The sequence below is a fragment of the Strix uralensis genome, chromosome 15, assembly GCF_047716275.1.
Source record: "Strix uralensis isolate ZFMK-TIS-50842 chromosome 15, bStrUra1, whole genome shotgun sequence".
Taxonomy (NCBI): Eukaryota; Metazoa; Chordata; class Aves; order Strigiformes; family Strigidae; genus Strix; species Strix uralensis.
The window spans coordinates 15,841,912-15,861,688 of record NC_133986.1 but is presented as its reverse complement, the minus strand read 5'-3'; the positions used below and the strand labels follow the sequence as shown (position 1 = coordinate 15,861,688).

The window sequence follows — 19,777 nt, the reverse complement described above, 5'->3', positions numbered from 1 at the left end:
AAACCAAACAACGAAGAGCAAGAGTAGGATTCATGTGCACAAAGTCCTGTGCGTGTAAGAGACTTGCACCATGTTGCAGAGAGACACTTGCATGCAGCTCTTGTAGTGCACTCAGAAATACTTCCCAAGCATGCTAAGACTTCAGCAGTTCTGTCTTTCTGACTTGAATCACCAGTGCTGCTGCTGTTCAGCTGGGAGTTGGCAGACAGTTCTGGCACTGATATGTTGATAAAAGTGGAAGATTGACTTTGCTATGATGTAAATATCATTGTCTATTTATTTGCCCTTGAAAATGCTATAAATACTTTGTTACTGTGTAATGAAGTAGGAATTACTGCAGTGAGTTATTTGTAATATGAAATTAGTCTCAGTACAGTTTAAAAACCACTGCTACATTATACTTCTTTACAGTTTGTGAAGGCTGGAAACAAAGTTCACAGCTTCGGAAAGAGGGAACAAGCTATCAGGAGGAATCCCAATGTTCCTGTTATAGTAAGAGGCTGGCTACACAAACAGGTAGGCATGTAATCATCTGTTTCTGTTCATATACTTTAACACAATCATCAAGCAAAAGTAAGTGCTTTCCAAGTAACTGAAAAAACAGAAGCTTAAATGTTGGTGATGCAGGGCAGTGCTGGGTACTCCCACAAACTTCTGTAATGAGGGCCTTGTGCTCAGCAAGTGTGAAAACCCAAGTTTTATGTACAGGTTTGATCCAGAAGTGGAAACAATGATAAACGGACATCACTATCATGGTTAAATGTTGAGGCTGTAACATTGTTGTCTAAATATGGTTATTTTTCCATTTTTTTATGGTTACCGTAATATAAAAGATCCTGCTGCCTTGCTCAGGTCTCCCTCAGAACACACTATAAACCTGAGGTTGGCTGTGAAGGCCTTTTTCCATCTGCTTGCTTATTCCCTTATACCCTGATCAAGGCTTAATTCCAACCCATATGCCTTTTGTTCTCCAGAAGCAGGAGGGAGAAAATGGAGACAGGAACCCATTCACCACATATTGCCGTCACCAAGCCCAGTGTCCAAGCAAAGGCTGGATTATAGGATTTCATCCAACAAACAGAATTTTACAGCTGCTGCATCTTGAACTCTTAAGCTGACAGGAGCACAGCCTTGAGTGCAAAAAGTAAATAAAGCTGTTTGTTGTATGATACTTCCCTGCTTCTGATTTGGCAGTCAGCGTCCATCAGATTATCACCGGAGATCCAGCAGCTAGGTTTAGGGATGAGTAGGAGAAGGTTGAAATCTAAGGCTTACAATTATGATTCTACATATGCAGGAAAGTGAATCTGGTGAGAGCCATCCGCTTCCTCCGGCACAGAGAGCTGTGTTCTGCTACCAACTCTGTTGACATGCGCTACCCAAGTCCATTGACTTTAAGACAGAATCAAAAATGAGACACAGTATGTGTTGATAGTGTTGTAGCATGAAAAAGGAAAGGGAAAAAAATCCTTGCATACTTAGTATGCTTGCAGAGAGGAGGAGGGAAATAGTATATACAACATTCCTCTAGCTATTTCCTTCTGTCCCCTTATCTCTACTTGCAAGCACTTAAAGCCTGAAGATGCTTTCTATGCTGCTGGTCTCATCAGAGCCTACCTCAGTTGAATAAGTTGTACTTGCTTAGGTTACAGTCTGGCAATTTTACAGGCTTCTAAAATTAATTTCAATGTAAATATTACTCATCTTGACAAGGTGATATATATATAGATCTCCACAGGCATGTTATATTATACTTCATTAAAATTTGCACATTATGCCTCCTGTTTTATTTCCTAAGGAATATTTGATTAAATTACATTTTAGGCATGGGTAACATATGGAAGATCGACTGTAGAATTATAGGGGATCATAGTCTGAAATGTGAGGTCATACTTCACAGCTGTGTAGTGATTTTCATCTTGGTCTGCAGGCAATCCTTGTTGGAGTTTGTGCCATCCAGATGCATACTTTGTTTCTTTATTGCAGATAAAGCTGTCTAGATAAAATATGCATTGGTTGTGTATAAGGTTAATCTGAATGCTGTTTGGATGTGAGTTTAATTACTTAATGAAAATTAGCAGTTTGAATATTTTAGCCTGATTATTTTATAGCTGGATGTTTTCCCTCTTACCTTTCTTTGTACATAATATTTTGCTAAAATATAAACCACTTGTTTTTGCAATTAATTCCATATTTAGGTAAACTACTCACTGGTACAGTATTACTGTTAACTTTCCTTAAATGAAAAGTGTATCACATTTCTTGTATTTCAGGATAGCTCTGGAATGCGATTGTGGAAAAGACGATGGTTTGTGCTTGCTGATTATTGTTTGTTTTACTACAAAGGTGGGTAGATACTAGTTCTTAGTCTGTAACAGTTCACCTGTTCAAATCACACTGCAAGCATAAACGAATTGAACTCTTCAGATATAGTTAGACATTTTGAGAAGATGCATAGTGAGACAGTTACTTATCCATATGTGTTTAATGTGCAGCAAATTTCAGGCCGGAGTTGGGGAACGAGGGGGTGCTGTATGATCTTTTGTCACATAATTTACCTTTGATCTATGCCAAGGTTTATGTTGCAAAACATTTGGCAGCAATACCAGTTTAAGATTTATCCAGTCTCTGGTCTGTGTTGTGTTACCTACTTTCTTGTGCTTGGACAGCTGATTTTTTGAGAATGCACTAGGGCCAAATCAGGGCGTTGATTCAGCTTTAATCCAAGGGACAATGTAAGAATGAGAACTTCAAATCCAGTAATTTTACCAAAAAAGGTTAATGTGATCTTAGACTGAACTAGGAATAATGGTATAACATAAGGTTATTCTGAAGTTTTGAATATTGTGTAGCATGTTACAATTTTTGGAAAGCATTACAGAATATGAAACTTGAATTCGTATTTCTAGGCACTGCATTTCTGCTGCTGATCACTTTAGAGCCAGCAGTAATAGAGTTTTCCTAATTATAGCAATTAGCCTAGATGTAGAATGCTAAATGGAAGGTCCGTCATGTTATACAGCCTGTCAGAGTTCATTTGTCACAATAAGCTTTATTCTTGAAGCATATTTTTCTGTCTGAAGCTAAAAAAATCAAACCCCCTCCCCCAAAAAACGCTAAACTGTTTGGTTGGGTTTTTTTCAAAAAAATTCAATCCTGTTTTTTTAAAAATAAACCATTTTTCTCCATGTATTATTAGTGTTGAGTCATAAGAAGATTCAGGTGAGAAGGGACTTCAGGAAGTATCTAGTCCAACGGCCTGGTGAAAGCAGGGCCAGGAAGGAAGTCAGTCTGGGTTGCTCAAGGCTTAATCTAGTCAGGCATTGGAAACCTCCAAGGATGGAGATGGCACAGCCTCCCTGGTCGGCCTGTTCTGCTGCTCTGTGCTCATGGGGAAAATTATTTTCCTTATAGCCAGTGTGAACTACTCTTCTTTCTACTTAATGCCTGCTTTTTGTATGTCCATAAAGGAGAATGTATTGTTACCCCACTGAAAAGTGCAGTGGGTTAGATTCTGTCTTTTTTTTTTTCATTCAACAGACAGCAGAGAAGAATCTGTTCTGGGTAGCATACCACTGCCTAGTTACGTAATATCTCCAGTTGGACCTGAAGATCGCATAAATCGCAAATTTTCTTTTAAGGTACAGTTACAAAGCTTATTAGCTAATCATATTTTAAAATGGTTTTTTTGCATTAGAAAAGCTGCTGTTGTAAACAGAAGCATCATCTGCTTTCCTTTTTTTTTAAGTAGACAGGTTTATTGACTGCTCATTCAAATATGGCATAGCACTTTTTTGTTGTAAGTGTCTTTAGGGATTAATAACGTGTCTGTGAATAAAGATCCTGTTCTAGAATCAGAAATCAGACTTGATAAGTTGTTCCAGTACTGTTTACAAATTGAAAGAAAAGTTTTGTGTTTTTTTCTTTATAGGGTACTTGATCTCCTAGTGGACTGATGGTTGCTTAGTTTTGGTTTTGCTGGGTTTTTCTAAAAATAAAACAATCAGTTCTCACAGTTAAAAAATGACAACATCGTAGCTTTTGAGATTTAATTTCCTAATGTCAAGGGGAAAAAGGGTAACCAATTTTTTTCTCTTTTTGGGGGGGCGAGCAATAGTTAACCTAAGCGACGTGGACTTTTTTAAAGAAAAAATAGTCTTGTTTGATATAGTTTGAGGTTGGTTTTGTGTTTTTTCTTTTTTTAAAAAAAATTAATTGTATAATTTACAGTTCTATTCTTTGTTATAAAAACCTACAAAAATGAAATAAAACATACATTCATTCTTGACAGTGGAAAGACCTGACTCCAGTTGATTGTCTGAGCTGCAGCACTAAGGCAAAGTTTAGAAACTTTAGTGTATGTTGCAGATTTAAATTCTACCAATACTTGGAGCAGAATCTGTTTTTCTATCAAGTAAATGATTTATGTACTTTAAAAAAATAAATTTAGAAATCAGGTTTTGATCAGGTATACTTTAGGAGATCTAGAAGGAAACTTTCTGTTTAAATCTTCCCTGTGTTGAAATTACAAAGAACCTTTGCTCAGCTTAGACTTTCCCATTTTGATTTTTGAGGTGTTTTAAAATTGTAAATTGCCTTTTTATTGTTTTTTGTTTCTATTTTCAAGTGTATAAAAGTTTGAAATGTATTGAACAAATATTAACTTGGGAAATGTGTTTAAAAAAAGACCAAGTGCACTTTGTGGAAATGTTTATTGTACTTGTTCAAATGCATTGAACATGAGATAGCAGGACAAGCTACAAAGGAACCTTTGTTTAAGAAAAACATTCACGTAGTTAGTGAGTGTAATTCATAAAGCCCTCCTCTTCTAGAGCCGCCTTCTAGGAAGAAGCACATACTGAAAGAGGAAGACCCAATGTACTTCTAGGCTTCTGGTTCTCTTGAATAACTATTGGTGCAGACTGGGGAAGGAGATAAAGTAGCGATAGTATCTAGTTGCTTCAGAGTTTAAAAAAACCCCTGCTTTTTATTTAACTGAAAGGGTGTTTTTAAATGTTAATTGAATGTATATTAGTATTGTTAATGAGTTTAACGCTATCAGTGTTAAGGGGGGGGGGGGGGGGGAACCCCTGTGTGTGTATACATACATATGTAGTTACCAAGCAGTGTGTTCTATAGGCAAGATCTTAAGTCACCACTGCCAAGTTGTGCCTCTCCTTTCCTGTGGAGTAGAATTCATGGTGTGATCATGGTTAAACATTTTCAGAAGCAAATGCAGACTTCCCCTGTTCCTTTTAGGACACCATACTTATATGAACTCTACCACGTCTTTAATCTGTGTCTTTTTCAGAAGAAATCAGAATGAGCCAGTAACCTGAGACTTTCAACATAGGGTCATTACTAAAATGTTGATGTAGAAATAGGGAGTTGATAGCAAAAGGAACTTTATGCTAGAAATCTACATTAAAAAATGTACAACATATATTTGATGTATTGATTTGTTGGGCTGATCTTCTCTTTAGGTGTTTGACAGTTGACTGCAGACTTGATGCTGCAGTTTCATTTTATTTAGAACCAACTTCTAGGGCAGCAGGAGGATTTAGTAAGATTCCTGTTTCATGAACCCCATCCAACACTGGTGTTCAATGGTCACGGAGTCGGCACACGGCGACCGGAGCATGGCCATACTGTCATTCCATCACTCACCAGCCATTACCTTATCTAATCTCTTCAGTACACTTTGATATCCAGAGCATAGATGGACATTCTGTCTCATGATGTAGTGCAGCCAGAAATAGAAAACACAAGCAGATTAAACCCAAAATAAAGATAAGACTTTTTTGCCTTTAACTCCTGAATGAGTGGGAGAATGTGCCATGTCACATTTTACATTTGGCCTGTCATTTATTCAGATTGTTGTAAATCCTCTGTTACAGTAGAGGTATTCCTCTACTATTACAGTAGAGGCTCCCATTTTAAGTGGCTGTTTTAAGTAACTGAGTTTTTGAAGCTAGGGAAGCAGTCAAACTGTGAAAAGTTTCAACATTTTGGTTTGTAAAACTAAAGGAAGGAAATCAACTTAGCAAATACCTGGATGCTTTTTGCATATGAGTTAGAAGGAGGTTTGTAAAATACATGCTCACTAGGATATATTTAAACCCTGTTAAAATGTACACCATAGGAGTTCTCAAAATTCTTTTCCTTTCATCATCCCCTGAGGCCCGGCTTTAAGCTTTTGTGTCCCTTTGGGTGTTTAACAATTACAGAACTGCAGAACTGCGTACAGTCTGTTCAAATGCAATCAGAAACCTACTTTGAAGTGTAGCAGTATGTATGTTAAATTGTTTTGTTTAGAAACTCTGCTTTTAAGTTTTTATCTTGACGAATTTTTCACATTGTTTATTTATCCCAAGCAAAGTGCTGTGACTAGCTGTAAGCTGCTGACATTAACTTGTGTGACAGCATTTTAGAACTCGGGATCCATACTGCATATTTAGTTCGGTAGCTAACATCTTAGATACTTAATCTAATTGCTATATTTTAAAATATAGTAATTTTTTGCTGATAGAAATATGAGGAAACATAAATCCAATGTATAGATTTTAATATGAAAAAGTTAGCACAACATTAATATATAGCTGGAATTGACTGTACTTTTTAGTAATAAGATAATTTTAAACATGAATAGTACCAGTTTATGAAGGTTCATGTCATCGCTGTCTCTTTAGAAGCCTCATTGTCCTTAATCATGAAAACTATTTTTAATTGATCTTATATGTGTTAAAATATATGAGAGAATACTGAAAGTAAACTTATATCAATCTGACAGTAATACAAATTGAGAAACTTGGAAGGCCTACCAACATTTGCTGTACAGAAAACAAAACTTCACACAAAGACAATGTATGCAAGTATGCGTTTGTATTTAGGTGCATATCTTGCTACCAAATAAAGTCAATGAAGGATGTTCTGATGTTCTAGTAAGAGGTAGGAATTAGTGTTGGAGATACAAATTACTCCTTTTTATTTTGATACTACCTTTTACATATTTTCAGAGATACAGCCTTTCAACATGAGGGCATTCAGAGCCTAGGAAGCCAGGCCAAATTATTACTTCCAGAAGATGCTACTGGAGCTTGTTTTTAGACATCTTTTCATTATTAACATTCTAAGATTTACTAATGGAAGCACCTGTTCATTGTGTAGACCTACTGGGACTGGGGCAAACTTCTTAATCTGTTTATTTGGTCTCATGATTTTCCTAAAAATTTTGACGTAGTTTGTTCCTTTATGTTATCTGGTTCATTGTTACTTCCTTAGGCTCCCGTATTGCTTACAAAACTTCTCTGGATCTGGGGAGTCAGGTGAACAAATGTCAAGGGCATAAATTTAAGAGGTGCCAGTTCAGAATTTGGAAGAGGAAAGGTTCTAGATTCTAGAAGTCCTGAAAAAGCTCAGCATTATTTGAGAGTGAAAGATGAATTAGATTGTAGTGTGCTGTTGCTGTGTTCATAGCGAAGGCTCAGAGTATTATTTCCATTTTTGTTTATAAATGGTTCATAATTATTGAACTTCAGGAGAAGGGAGAATTTCCTCTGTGTTATAGCCTATTGAGAGGGCTAACTTCAAAAGATTACAATTTTTAGAAAACTGATCCCCTCCTCATCCCTTTGTCCTATGAACTGTGGCGGCTTCTCTCCTAGGACTTTTGAATTATTGGAGGTGAAAATAACATGTTGCTCTACGCATTAGTTACTTTTAGTATAGTCTTTTGTTAAGTATTTTCTTTGGAAACATGATTTTTTTCATGATTTTAACTTGTTTAACTTTTTGTCCTTGTCTTGTCCTATTGATATGCTCTTGGGGTTTACTGTCCATTTCTCCTTCTGTGCATTATGGGAGAGAGACTGCTTTTCTTCTCAATCTATCCACATTAAGGCATCTGAATGCATGAATAGGTACCAGTATTATTTTTTCCCCTGTTGTGCGTATGGTGTACATGTGCGCATGTGCTGTGTTTTAGGCTTTTTAGTATGCTGTAGTCATCCTAATAGCTATTGCTTTTAAAAAAACCAAAACAAACAAAAAAACCCCCAGCTAGCTTCTGTGTCTGCTAGCAGTGACAGCTACAGGACATTGGCACAAAGTGGCTTTCTTGCATATAAAACACGCTACTAATAAATAACTGAAATATATTTGAATTTTCCTTTAACCGGTTTTATATATTAGAAACTTCAGAATGTCACGTTTGTTGATAATAACACACCATCTCCGTTATCCCTGCTGAAGCTACGAATGTTTATGGCTGGGATCGCTTCAGTCTCTCAAGGGAGAATGGTGCAACATACTTTGCATTTTTATACCGTTTTCACCTACAGCCTCTTAGGCAATGCTTTCAGCTGTGTTCATCGTGCGCTGCTGAAAGAGAACCTGAAAGGCAAATGGGTTATGCTAATCAGGATGTACAGGGCAATTAAGACAGACTGCTGTTAAATCCATTTATTAACGTGGTATGCGGTCTCTGCAGTTGTTACCAAAGGTTCTGGTTTTTTTTCAGCAGGTATATAAGCAGTGAATGGTAGGGTCCTACTGTGTCATCGCAACGGGGCATTCGTAGTCTGCTTTTGTGGAGGAGTCACTTCACTTCTGAATTCCAGCATCATCTTCTATGGGCTCAATGTGGTCTGTGAAGGAGCCCTGCAGTCAGAAGTCTAGTGTTAAAATCACTGTTTTCCTTTACACCTGGAGCTGCCAATTTTTGCTCTCTTCTTACACTGGATGCTAACCATAAATTGCAATGAATTAAATGCTTCTAAATCATATTTGTTTGACCATTTGTAATGGTCTCAAAATGACAAAAAAAAAAAAAAAAACAAAAACGCCAATAACAACAAAGCAAACCCAAACCCAAAGAACTCAACCAGGGAAACATGAAAAAAATCCTTTGATTCCTAAATACCCAATTGATCAGAGCAACTGTTTCATGTCTGTAAGTCCTGTTATCCAGTGTTAAGTTAGGCAGCTAATGGTGGGGAGGGAGAAACCACCTTGTGTTACCTTATTGGCCAAGTGCTGTTGGGAAGCAGAGACTCTTTTGAGGAGGACTTTTTTGTGGAGTTCTCCACATCACCCTTTTCTCCTCTTTCTTCTCCTCCTTTTCCTAGCAGGCTGTTGTGCTGTAGTCTCAGCCTTTCCACTACAGGTGTGATGGCAGGCCAGGGACTGACCCCAGTGGGGACGCTATTACCGCTGTTTTCAAAACGAACTGAGGCTTCCTTGGTTGAGCCGCAGAAAGGAAAGGCCACCTTTCACACAGATTGCAATAGAAAGGGAGTAAATTTTCCACAAAACTTAAAGCAAGCAAATATATTTTGCTCTTTGGAGTTGTTGATACAAGTCTCTAAGATTATGGTAATTTGGGTAATTCAGGGTAAACAACTGAAATGACAACATTTAGGGAGGCCTGAACTGGATTAAATAGCCTGGGTTTTGTCAAAACTATTGCTGTGTTTCTGAATCCATCTGTGATGGTAGAGTAGGGTTTTCTTTTTTTAATTTGGAATAATGAGTGGGAGAGGATTTCATCAAAATAAAAAGATCAGTCATTTAGGGAAGATTTGTGAATTATGTTTAACCTTTAAAAGATGATGTATCCAGATTAAAAAGTTGAGATATTTTTTTTCCTTTAAAAAAAAAATGCTGTCTCAGCGGTGTTTCATGCCTTTAGCTTTTGTGTGTGATAACAGGTTTAGTTTTATAAAAAGCAGTTTAAATTATTAATTTTGTTTTAATATCATTACAAGAGCTTTCAAGCCAAGTATACTGTCTTCAGTTTTTTGGAAAGTAAGAAAATTAGTCTCTCCCTACTAATCTGAAACACATCTGTAAAGTAGCCGAGGAAATATAGCCAAGTGTTTCAGGACTGATATGCCTTAGTAATACCTATGCTATTGCCTATACAAATGTGGATGAGATTTGATTAAATTCAGCTAGCCTAGAGTTACATTCCATATTGAGTACATTTGAATATTGAATATATTTGTAGAGGAATTTCCAAATACCTCTAGTTTGCAGTGTAATTTCATGGAGTATTTTGGTGTGCAGAGGTACTTGTCAATATTTTATGTGCTGTGATAATTGCATCAGTATTACTAACTTTATCAGTAAGTCTTGTGATTTTTGCAGCTAATACAGAGGTTCAAGTGCACACTTTAACCAAAAGATCATAACATGCATTATAATGACTTCTTAAATAAGCAGCTTAATTGCTTGAGTTGTAAGATTTTTGTCTGTGTTTTGTCTGAATAAATTCCTTTATTAAATGAGCTGGGAAAATTGGCTTGCTTATGTATGTCTTGGTGAGAATTTATTTAATTTGTTTTGTATGGTAATTATGGCAAATGAAATGTGTCAGTTAAAAGAAAATGAAAAGCTGAAATTTCCTACTATCAAAACCAGAAGAGCTGCACTTTTAATAGTGCAAGAGAGAGAGAGGGGAATTTCAGTAAAAATCACAGTGCCATTTGAGTTTGCTGCACTATATTCCATTGTGGCAATGTAATAACTTTACCCAAAATTAAAGAAATGGTCAAAAAAATCTGGAAGGGTTTTTTTAAAAGATATCAGGAAAAGTAACAGCAAATTTTCTGGGGGAAAAGATGAAAGGGCTGTCTGACTCTTTTTTTTTTTTCTTTTTCCTTCTCCTTACAGGCTGTTCATACAGGTATGCGGGCATATATTTATAATAAGAATTCTGTTATTGGCTCTCAGGCAGAGCATTCAGGGATGCGGACATACTACTTCAGTGCAGATACCCAAGAGGATATGAATGGCTGGATCCGGGCTATGAATCAAGCTGCTCTTATGCAAACACGCTCTTCACTGAAGAGGCAAGTTCAACACTGAAACTGTTAGCTTTTAAAAACTTTTTAAATTGGTCATGATTTCTGAAAGTGATATTTGTAAATGTGTGCATGAAACTCATTCCCATTTTAAATAAATAATTATTTTACTATTACATTCTATTGCAAATCAGTTAACTAACATTAAGAAAACCTGGTGTTCAGTATTTGCATCTACACACAAATTGTGTGCCCGCATTTAGTGACATGGATTAATATAGATATAAACAATTTTTTAGGAAATTTCAGTTAAAAAGTTACAGTTTTTGTGAGCAAATTCATATATTACAACAGCCAGTTGACAGCCTTAAGGAGAGATAAGTAAAAGGGAAAAGACAGAAGAGTAACGAGTTTTTTCAAATGAGTGTTTAGAACTAGGATTAAAATGGTGTTAAGAGGGAAAAGGATATTAAAGATGGATAAATCATGAAGTACATACAGTTATGGATATTAACTAACTTATGCAGGTATTGACTGTTTGGTTTTTGTTTTTTTTTTTTACTTAGTTTGGTGGCCTTTAGTACTTGTAGGCATTTTGTATGTTTTTCTCTGTATAGAAAAAAAGCACTGTTACAAAAAGGAGGATGTCCTTTGTCCCGTTGTTCTTAATTAGTGCTAGAGGCAAACAAATTCAGCTGTGCCTTCATGTGCTTCCAGTTTTTCCCTTTTCTTAAAATTGATGTAGCCTCCTTGACATTTTGACTTTGGAATGTGATTTTTTTTTTTTTTTTCCCCTACAACTCCTTGTGAAAGAAGACTGTACTGTAAGACAACCCTGCTCTTAACCCTTGGGGCTGTGAGGATTAGAACGTCACGGTGCAGTTTCTCAAGAGTATCTCACAGTACTGCTTGCTTTTGGAAAATCAAATAAAAGCAAAGGATTAACATCTCATCTAGAGCTTTGCATCCTATATGATTTTGTGTTAAGATTTTCTGGATTTAATTTAAATTTCAAGTAACATGTAACCTGTTACCTGTTTTTTTCTTTATCTTTTGTATAAGGATAGGAATAATTGAAAGAAAAATTGGGGAAGTCTGGCATGTTAAAAGTATTGATCCAGTGTCCTTCCTCCCAGTAGACTATTCATTTTGAGACACTAAATAGGCTGAAGTGAAAACAATTGTTTCATTGCACTTACTCAGAACTCACCTTCCATGAAGCTTTAAAAAAGCTGAACTTAGTTTCAGAGAAAGTGCCACTCTGACATCAATGATACTCCATTGAATTGTAAGAGAAAAAAATGTTGTCCAGAAGCTTATTACTATAAGGAGATGAAAAAAATCGCAAATGAAGTACGTTATATGTCAAAAGCAACATAAAACTTTTAGGATCCTTAGATATTTATAGTGTGTTGTAAGTTTAATATCAAGATTTCTGGTATGGAATTTTTTGAAATATTTAGACAATAAGGTAAATAAATAAATTCATGTGCATTGCAGCATGTATTAGGAGCAATGGAGAGGGTTTTTTGTTTTATTTTTTGCGGGAATAGTCCCTAGGTTAGAAATTCTGTGGACAATGGTTGTACTGACTCAAATGTAGATTGATTTCCACCCCCCCCCCCACCCCGTCCTCTTGGCCAGAAATGACTAGTCCCTGAGGCATCTAGAAAGATATGAAAGACATTTTTGACTTTGAAATGATCAGTTGCCAGTTTGGTTTTGGTTTTTTGGCTTTCAGTGTTTCCCAGGATAGGAAGATTTTCTTCTTTACAGTTGTTTGTACACAAGATTACACAAGTTAAACACTTCTTTCATACAATATTAGTATTTTCAGTCACTTTTACACATGCATGTAAATGACTTATTCCTTGATAGCACTGTAAAGGTAACTTTTGTCTAACTGGGATAACAACTGAGTTTTGCTGAGCGTATCTATTTTAACATGTCAAATTTATCACAGCCTGGAGAAGATGCTTTTGTGGGTATACTTTCTAAAATAGTAACAAGACCACATCAAGTTTTTACAATTAAGCAGTGTTCATTACTGACTCTTTTTTTTTTTTTCAGAGAAACTGAAAAAGTGGATCAGCAAGCTGTTCCCCAAGTCAATCATGTGGATGCTTGTAAAGAGTGTGTGAGGACAGAGATTACAGATACAAAAGAAAGTCATCAAAAATCAGCTGAAATGCTTGGATATGATAAGCGTGAAGAGATCAGAAGAGAAAAAGAGGAGGAGGAGCGTTATATCCACAGAAAAGAAACTCTGGAAACTAAGAAGGGAAAGGCTAAGCATGCGTTAACAGAAGCTGATTCATTATTTCCAGACTTAACGAATGCATCGAGGTCCCAAGTAGCTCAGCCTCAGCCAGCTGAGAAAAATGGAACACTTCCTAGTTCATTAAGTATGAGTGCTGGCCTGGTGGAGCAGAATGGTACCAGCTCATATAAAAGAGGGTTTGTTCCCAGAACAAATCCAGATAAACAGTTTCAAAGAAAAAGTAACATGGCTCAAGTGGAGCACTGGGTGAAAGTCCAAAAAGGAGATACAAAAAGGTTAGTAATAAGCCCATCTTTAAATAGACTGCCAAATGGCATTTTCTTAAATTAAAGGAGTATGTGTATGAGTGATACATTTAGTGCAAATCAGAATTACAGAGACAATATATAACAAAACTTACTCTCTCCTCCAGTGCAGAATGGTATTTTTTCAGGTGTTTTTCTCACGGGAAAGTCAATATGGGATTGGCTAGTCAAATCCCTTTAGTGTTGTCACTATATTGCAAGTAGAAAAAGTGACCACTGTGGATGCTTAAAACTTCTTATAATTTGCTACAACTGAAGAGCCAGAAAGTGAAGTGCAGCTGTCACTTACCTCTTATTCATAAACGGCTACACTGCATAAATTATAGATTATTGTTTGTTTTCCACTTAAAGAATGTTGATTTTTTTTTTTCCACTCTTCTGTTCCTGTTCCAAACATCCAATTTCACTCCTCTACATCAGATCATTGCACTCAAAGTCACAGTGTGTGCGTCATATATTGAAAGGTCTCTGTATATTCATTTAGTTAATCAAGAGGTCCTAGGATGTTCCCATGGTCTCCAGGATTCTCTTTTCCCTTTTCAGTCCCTGAAAATTACCTGATTTGTACCAAGAAGTTGAATGCACACAGGAATGCTTTTGTAATTTGAAAATCTCATAATTGCATTACTTTCAAATTGTGCAGCCAGATGAGGTATCAGTTGAAAAAATGAAGTGATGTATGTATGTGTCTGTTCAGAATGTCATCTTGTGTCAAGTGGTGGGAAAGACAGTTGGACTCTATGCTGCATGTGAGGATTTTTCATATATGGGTAACCTACTGAATTAGCACCTTAGAAATCTGCTAAAACCTAATTATAATAAAGAACAATAGGGGACATTAGCATGTGGGTTTTAGGAGGGAGAAAATATTTGGGGCATTTTTTTAACGCTTATTGAAGCTAACATTTGTCATTTTGGATCCAGTAAGAAATCTAAGGCTAGCTAATTCTGTTTGGAAGTGCATTCTCCTACTCTCTTACCTTTGGAATTACCCTTAAAGAAGCTCTCATACTTCCTGATTTTATTTAACATTCTTCTAGACTGCTAGAGTCAGTTTACTTGCAGCTTTTTTGCTTGGATATCAATCAGTGCTTCCCAAGAGAATATGACTGTAATGAAAACAAGTACTTGGTATGTTAGTTCTTCTTACACCCACACATGTATTAGTTTAAAATAATACAGAAAACTGTTGAACTAATTAGCCAGTGCTTAAGAAAACTTCTGTTGATGTTTTTCACATCAAAAGTATAGGCAGTGAACAGGCTTGACTAATAGCTAAATAAGTATTGTTTTCTTCCTAATTACTTTTTTCCAGTAAATCAACTTTAGGCATATATCAGGTATAGTGTTAAGACAGTGCTCTTGCAGCTGCCAACTTTTGTTCTAGATAAAAACAGCTACCTCAGCTGGAGCTGTTAAGTACTCAGTGAAACCTCACAAGAGTCAACTGCAGTGATGTAACCAAAATCTACCTTTATATATAAATTTTCTTCTTACCTTAAGAACTTTCTTTATGTTCTATTTTAGCTCAGTTGACCTTGTTTTCTTTGTCTTTCCCTGACAAATGCCTTTATATTCTCTGCATTCAGAAAAAATTGCGCGTTACCTTCCCAAAGATTAATGGATTAATTTTTTTTAAATGGCACCTTCTCTCAACCTGCTGAGATCGTTGCAGTGCACTTAACTGATGGATGAAAGTGGCATATGAGTTGTGAAATGGCATCTTGATTTCAGGATGTAGAAATATAGAGATGATAATTTGATTGACATTCCATTTAGATTTTAGTAAGTATTAGTGGACCACTTAATTTCTTAATGCTCCGTGTTTACTGTTATTTCACTTGAAACATTAAAATAAAGAACCTCTGAGGATTTAGAAGCCTTTATAATTTTTGAACGCAGAATGAGTACAGCTTTATTTGTTTCCTGGCTCAGGTGTATGAAGATGCAATGCCTGCCAGCAAGTTGATTATGACAAGAAAGAACTCTTTCAGCTAGAGGCTTCAGACAAATACAGCAGTTGTTTGTATAATTATTTGCAGGGATTGCACCTTTTATATAGATATTCAGATCTTTCAAATAGATATTTTACATCCCCTTTTTATAAAGTACTAACTAGTAAATGTTAGCTGTCAATTTGAAAATGCATCTCTCGGACAAGGAATTGCATTGCACTGCAGCTGTGCTGCAGTTACATCCAATGTAGTCATGTAACCCCCTCTGTTCTCAGGAGAGGGGAATACCTGCTTTGGTAAGGTTCATGCCAGCCTTTGAGAGAGATCTAGAGAATTGAATGAGGGTTTGAAAGGTGGCTTTCAGGAGACTTCGGTTTTAAGTAATTAAAGTTCAGGACCAGCAAACAGCAGCTGTCCAGAAGTTATTAGTCTTTGATCTGATTCCAGTGCCTGGATAGACATAGTGAATGCATAATTGTAAAGAATCTGCTATTTTTAACACTTAAAAAATAAAAAAATATATGTATTAACCTGATAAATGTAAGCTTAATATTTCCCAACTAAATGCAGTCATGTTGAGGAATTTCCTTCCTTGCAAATACAGTGTTAAACATTTCTTGTCATGCAGAACTTTCCATTCCTTCCTGATTTGCTTAAGGAAGAAACATTACTTGTCTTTGTTAGCTTCTGTGCATTCCCATGAATGGGCATAGTGTTTCCAATAATTGTATTTGTTTTCTTTTGAACATTTATCTTCTCTTTTTACAGTATCTTCTGTGCAGTTGCTTCCCATTGCAGACCCTGAATGATTTTCATTGCAAATAATCATGTAATATAGCATCACGCCATTTTTTCAGTCTTCAATGTCTGCTTTCCTTTTTATATTCTTTATATGTCATTATTCAAGAAAGGGAGATTCTCAAGAACAGCTGCTTTTGCTCATTTTTACTCTTGATCCCTGAGAAAGCAATTGTCCACAGTCCATTGTGGATTAATTTGAGTCATTCAGGACATTGTTCCTTTCCTGTTAACAGAATTTGGTATGTCGTCTTAGTGCCTATTTTTATATAATGCAAATTATTTTTAAGGGTCTGAAACCTTGTATGGTAGAGATGCCACCTGCTTAAAGCCTGTCATCTTAGCTGGAGGTTTCTCCATGTACTGAGCAATTGCAACCTGCCTGTATGTAGATAGCCTCAAGTTCAGCTTTCCCTGTGCAATGTAACACACGTGCAACTTTGTTCTTTTTTTCTAGCCAGCTGAAGTATTGCCATGAAGCCCGCACTTCCCAGCTACTCAAAGTACTGTTTTCATCCAGTTTTTAGTTCCTCTCAGACAAATTAATCCTTTTCTAGAAGAAAGGGGTGATTTTATTTTTCCCTTCCCCAGATCTCATGGGGTCTTTGTTTTGAGACTGGTTTTGTGCCTAAGGCTGCTAGCCCTGAGTAACTTCATTGACTACCATTAATTCCTGCTGATCTCAATACTTTACCCTTTCATGTTCAATTAGAAAATAACCACACACAGGTGGTTTGCAACATTCAATAGTTTGCTGATGCCTTCACGAGAGCTCCACTAGTTTGGAGTATAGGAATGGTGAAGCCCCCTTCCCTGTTTTTCCACAGAGAAATCACCAAAAAGATCTGTCCTAGCTTCATGTCTGTCTCAGATGTCCTTTTGAAACATTACCTGCTCTAAGCTTTCTCAGTTCTCATTCCGATCCAGAGAAAACACGTTTCTACCAACTGCTTTTTCATGTGGAAAGAATTGGCAGTACAGTACAGAACCTAGAGTACATGATGCAATGAGCTAGACAAATAAAAGAGGTTACTTGACCACTAAATGCTGAATTTGTGAGTTGCCTCTGTTCATACTGCCTGCCTGCTTTAACCTTCATTGTGAAATTCGAGGTAACATCAACCTTACCTCGAATCGTGGTGTGAGAGAGCAGAGCTTTTACAAATTTGTAATCCTCCATGCAGCGCTGGGCAGTTAATTCTGCTTTCTGGTGTGAGGAATTACGTATCCTCTCAAGAGCATCCATATTTCAAGACAGCCCAACAGCGCCAACTCCTGCGAGTAGAAGGAGACGGAGGCAACTACTGAGCAGCAATTACTGGTAGCAATTCTTTTCCCCCTGCTTCTGTTATTCTTGGATGATGAACAAAGATGTTCCTTCCCATCCTGCCCTTTCTTTCATGTGGAATTCCTGCAGTTGCCACACCATCAGGTCTCCCTCTCGTGCAGAGAGTGGAGCCTAGTGATTGGAGTGATGAACATGCTTTGAGTTTCTTTGTTTGTGGTTTTTTGTTGTTTTGATTTATTTTTTGTATTATTGCTCTGTAACAAGTCTAGCAGAATGGTTTTCTGTTTGGAGATCCTGAATCAATGGGCAAATGACTGCAAGTACGTAACGCCCAGGTGTTTAAGTGGAGAATCAGAAATCAAGGCAGGAGAGGGAGCTAACTACACTTTGTGAAAGCTTTTGCCAATTCTGTCTTAACTCTCTATCTACTAAAAGATTTAATTTCAATAGTTTAAGTGTATTATGGATGCAGTAGTAAAGCCTCTTTTTATATTCTGGTTTGTCAGTGAGTTTTGTTGCAAAAAGCCTTGTGGTGCTTAAAACGGTAGAATCAGTAGCATTAGGTCAGATGAAAGTAAATCACACAGACATGGGGACTTTGAGCAGTTTCCTACTTTTTTTTTTTGCTTCATTCACATGAACAAAAATTATCTGAGATACTCATTCAGTGATTGGTGAGATTTCTTGCAGTTTAAGGTAATTTTTTATAATGAGCATACATTTGTTGTTCGTAAACTGCACCACCTAGTGGTGAGCAGGCTTTCAGGGAAAAGAAATATTTTAATTCACAGATTTGCTCTTTAAACATAACAATAATTCCTTCCTTCATGTTCTTGACGTTCTTTTTGGTCCAAGTACATAATGCTGCTGTCCCTTAAGTTTATTTCTAGTAGGTCATCCTAGGTTAGACACTAAATTCATTTAAAAGTCTGTATTTATACTATTTGCATCTTTGCATGAATACAGTGTAATGTTTTTGTGCAAGGTAGATTTCATTAATATTGCTTTGTTAATATTTCTGTAAATTCTATTTTAAATGACTCTGGTATCTTGTGTCTTGCAGTTCCTATGCTAATGTCATTAGAGATTTTTTTCTTAACAGTCATTCCTGCTTATCAATGTATGCAAAAATTTACCCTTTTTTCTCCCCTCCTTTACAGCCTCACTTCTGATCAGACTCTTACACGTCAGGGTCCCAATCTACCTTTTCCTGAAAACTATCACACTTTGCCAAAGAATACCAGGCAGCCTTCAGGGAGCTCACCACCACCACCAAACCGCAATTTGCCGAGTGACTACAAATATGCACAAGATCGTGTTAGCCACTTGAAGATGTCCCAGGAGGAAAGGAAAGCAAATAAGGATGGAACTGTTTGGCAGCTGTATGAGTGGCAGCAGAGACAGCAATTTAAACATGGCAGCCCTACTGCCCCACTTTATGTAGGTTCTTCAGACTTTATTGATCGTGGTAAGTCAAAAAGTTCATTAGATGTTCCACGGTCAATATCTGTTCCGCCCTCTCCATCTGATATTCCTCCACCTGGACCTCCAAAAAGCTTTCCCTCAAGGAGACCACATACTCCTGCAGAAAGGCTTACAGTTAAACCATCTGATGAGAGACAAACTGTAGACGTTCCTTTGGCTGGATCACCCAGGAAGATACGAAATCATGCTGTAAAGGTTTGTGTACAGTATAACTGATTTCAAACTATTCTGCATGTGGTGTCATACATTGATCATTTAATTTAGCCATTTTTCATTGCATCCTTCCTATGTATGAAAGATCGTACAAGTTGTAAAAGTTGATACAGTGAATCATTTTCTCCTAAAATTCTTTCTGATCATTTCAGATTTATTAATTTTTGTTGGTTAGGAAAGGAAAATTGGTGGCACATCATGTTGGTTTGAAATATTTTTATTTAAAAACTGGAAGGCATACGTTTATATGTATAAAATACAGAAATTGTAATATTTTAATGTATAGAGTAGGTAGGCAAGAATATAAAACTTAGCAGGATGAACTCTTCCTTGATTATTTACTTATGCTTGACAATTCAGTGTTTGCTGTGTCTGTTTTCTCTACATGTTTTACTACTGTACAGCTGATTCAGTTACTATGTTTTTAGCCATAACTAAAAATTTTTCATGCATTTGATAGTTTAAGCCTTTTGCAGATTCATTAACACTGGACTAACCAAAATCAAATAGTATTGGTCTGAACTTTAACCTTCTGCAGAATTTCAGTGGGTTTTTTTTTGTAAGCACTGTTGAACTCTGTTATCCAGAGGTGACACAGGTTTCCCTATTCAGTACTCCACATGGCTCTCCTTGCCTAAGCAAATTAGGGA

General features: G+C 36.6%; 1 protein-coding gene and 1 long non-coding RNA gene across 9 annotated transcripts in view; one reads left to right on the top strand and one right to left on the bottom strand.

The window, feature by feature from the left end:
- Positions 1–19,777, top strand: part of PLEKHA7 (pleckstrin homology domain containing A7) — a 157,759-nt gene that overhangs the window by 103,275 nt on the left and 34,707 nt on the right. For 6 of the 7 annotated variants that reach the window (XM_074884607.1, XM_074884613.1, XM_074884611.1 and 3 more), the window contains 6 exons: positions 412–516; positions 2,274–2,346; positions 3,541–3,641; positions 10,672–10,850; positions 12,873–13,358; positions 18,590–19,109. In XM_074884607.1, the coding sequence (XP_074740708.1) occupies positions 412–516; positions 2,274–2,346; positions 3,541–3,641; positions 10,672–10,850; positions 12,873–13,358; positions 18,590–19,109 (1,464 nt within the window). The remainder of the gene's footprint in view (positions 1–411; positions 517–2,273; positions 2,347–3,540; positions 3,642–10,671; positions 10,851–12,872; positions 13,359–18,589; positions 19,110–19,777) is intronic. The other variant, XM_074884608.1, reaches the window with a different exon arrangement.
- LOC141950157 (uncharacterized) lies at positions 8,446–17,422 on the bottom strand. Of its 2 annotated transcripts, none has more exons than XR_012630929.1 (3): positions 17,270–17,422; positions 12,013–12,124; positions 8,446–8,658 (listed from the first exon to the last, which is right to left on the bottom strand). It is a non-coding gene; the product is annotated as an uncharacterized LOC141950157 (long non-coding RNA). The 2 variants fall into 2 exon arrangements; XR_012630928.1 differs by lacking the exon at positions 17,270–17,422 and adding an exon at positions 14,369–14,498.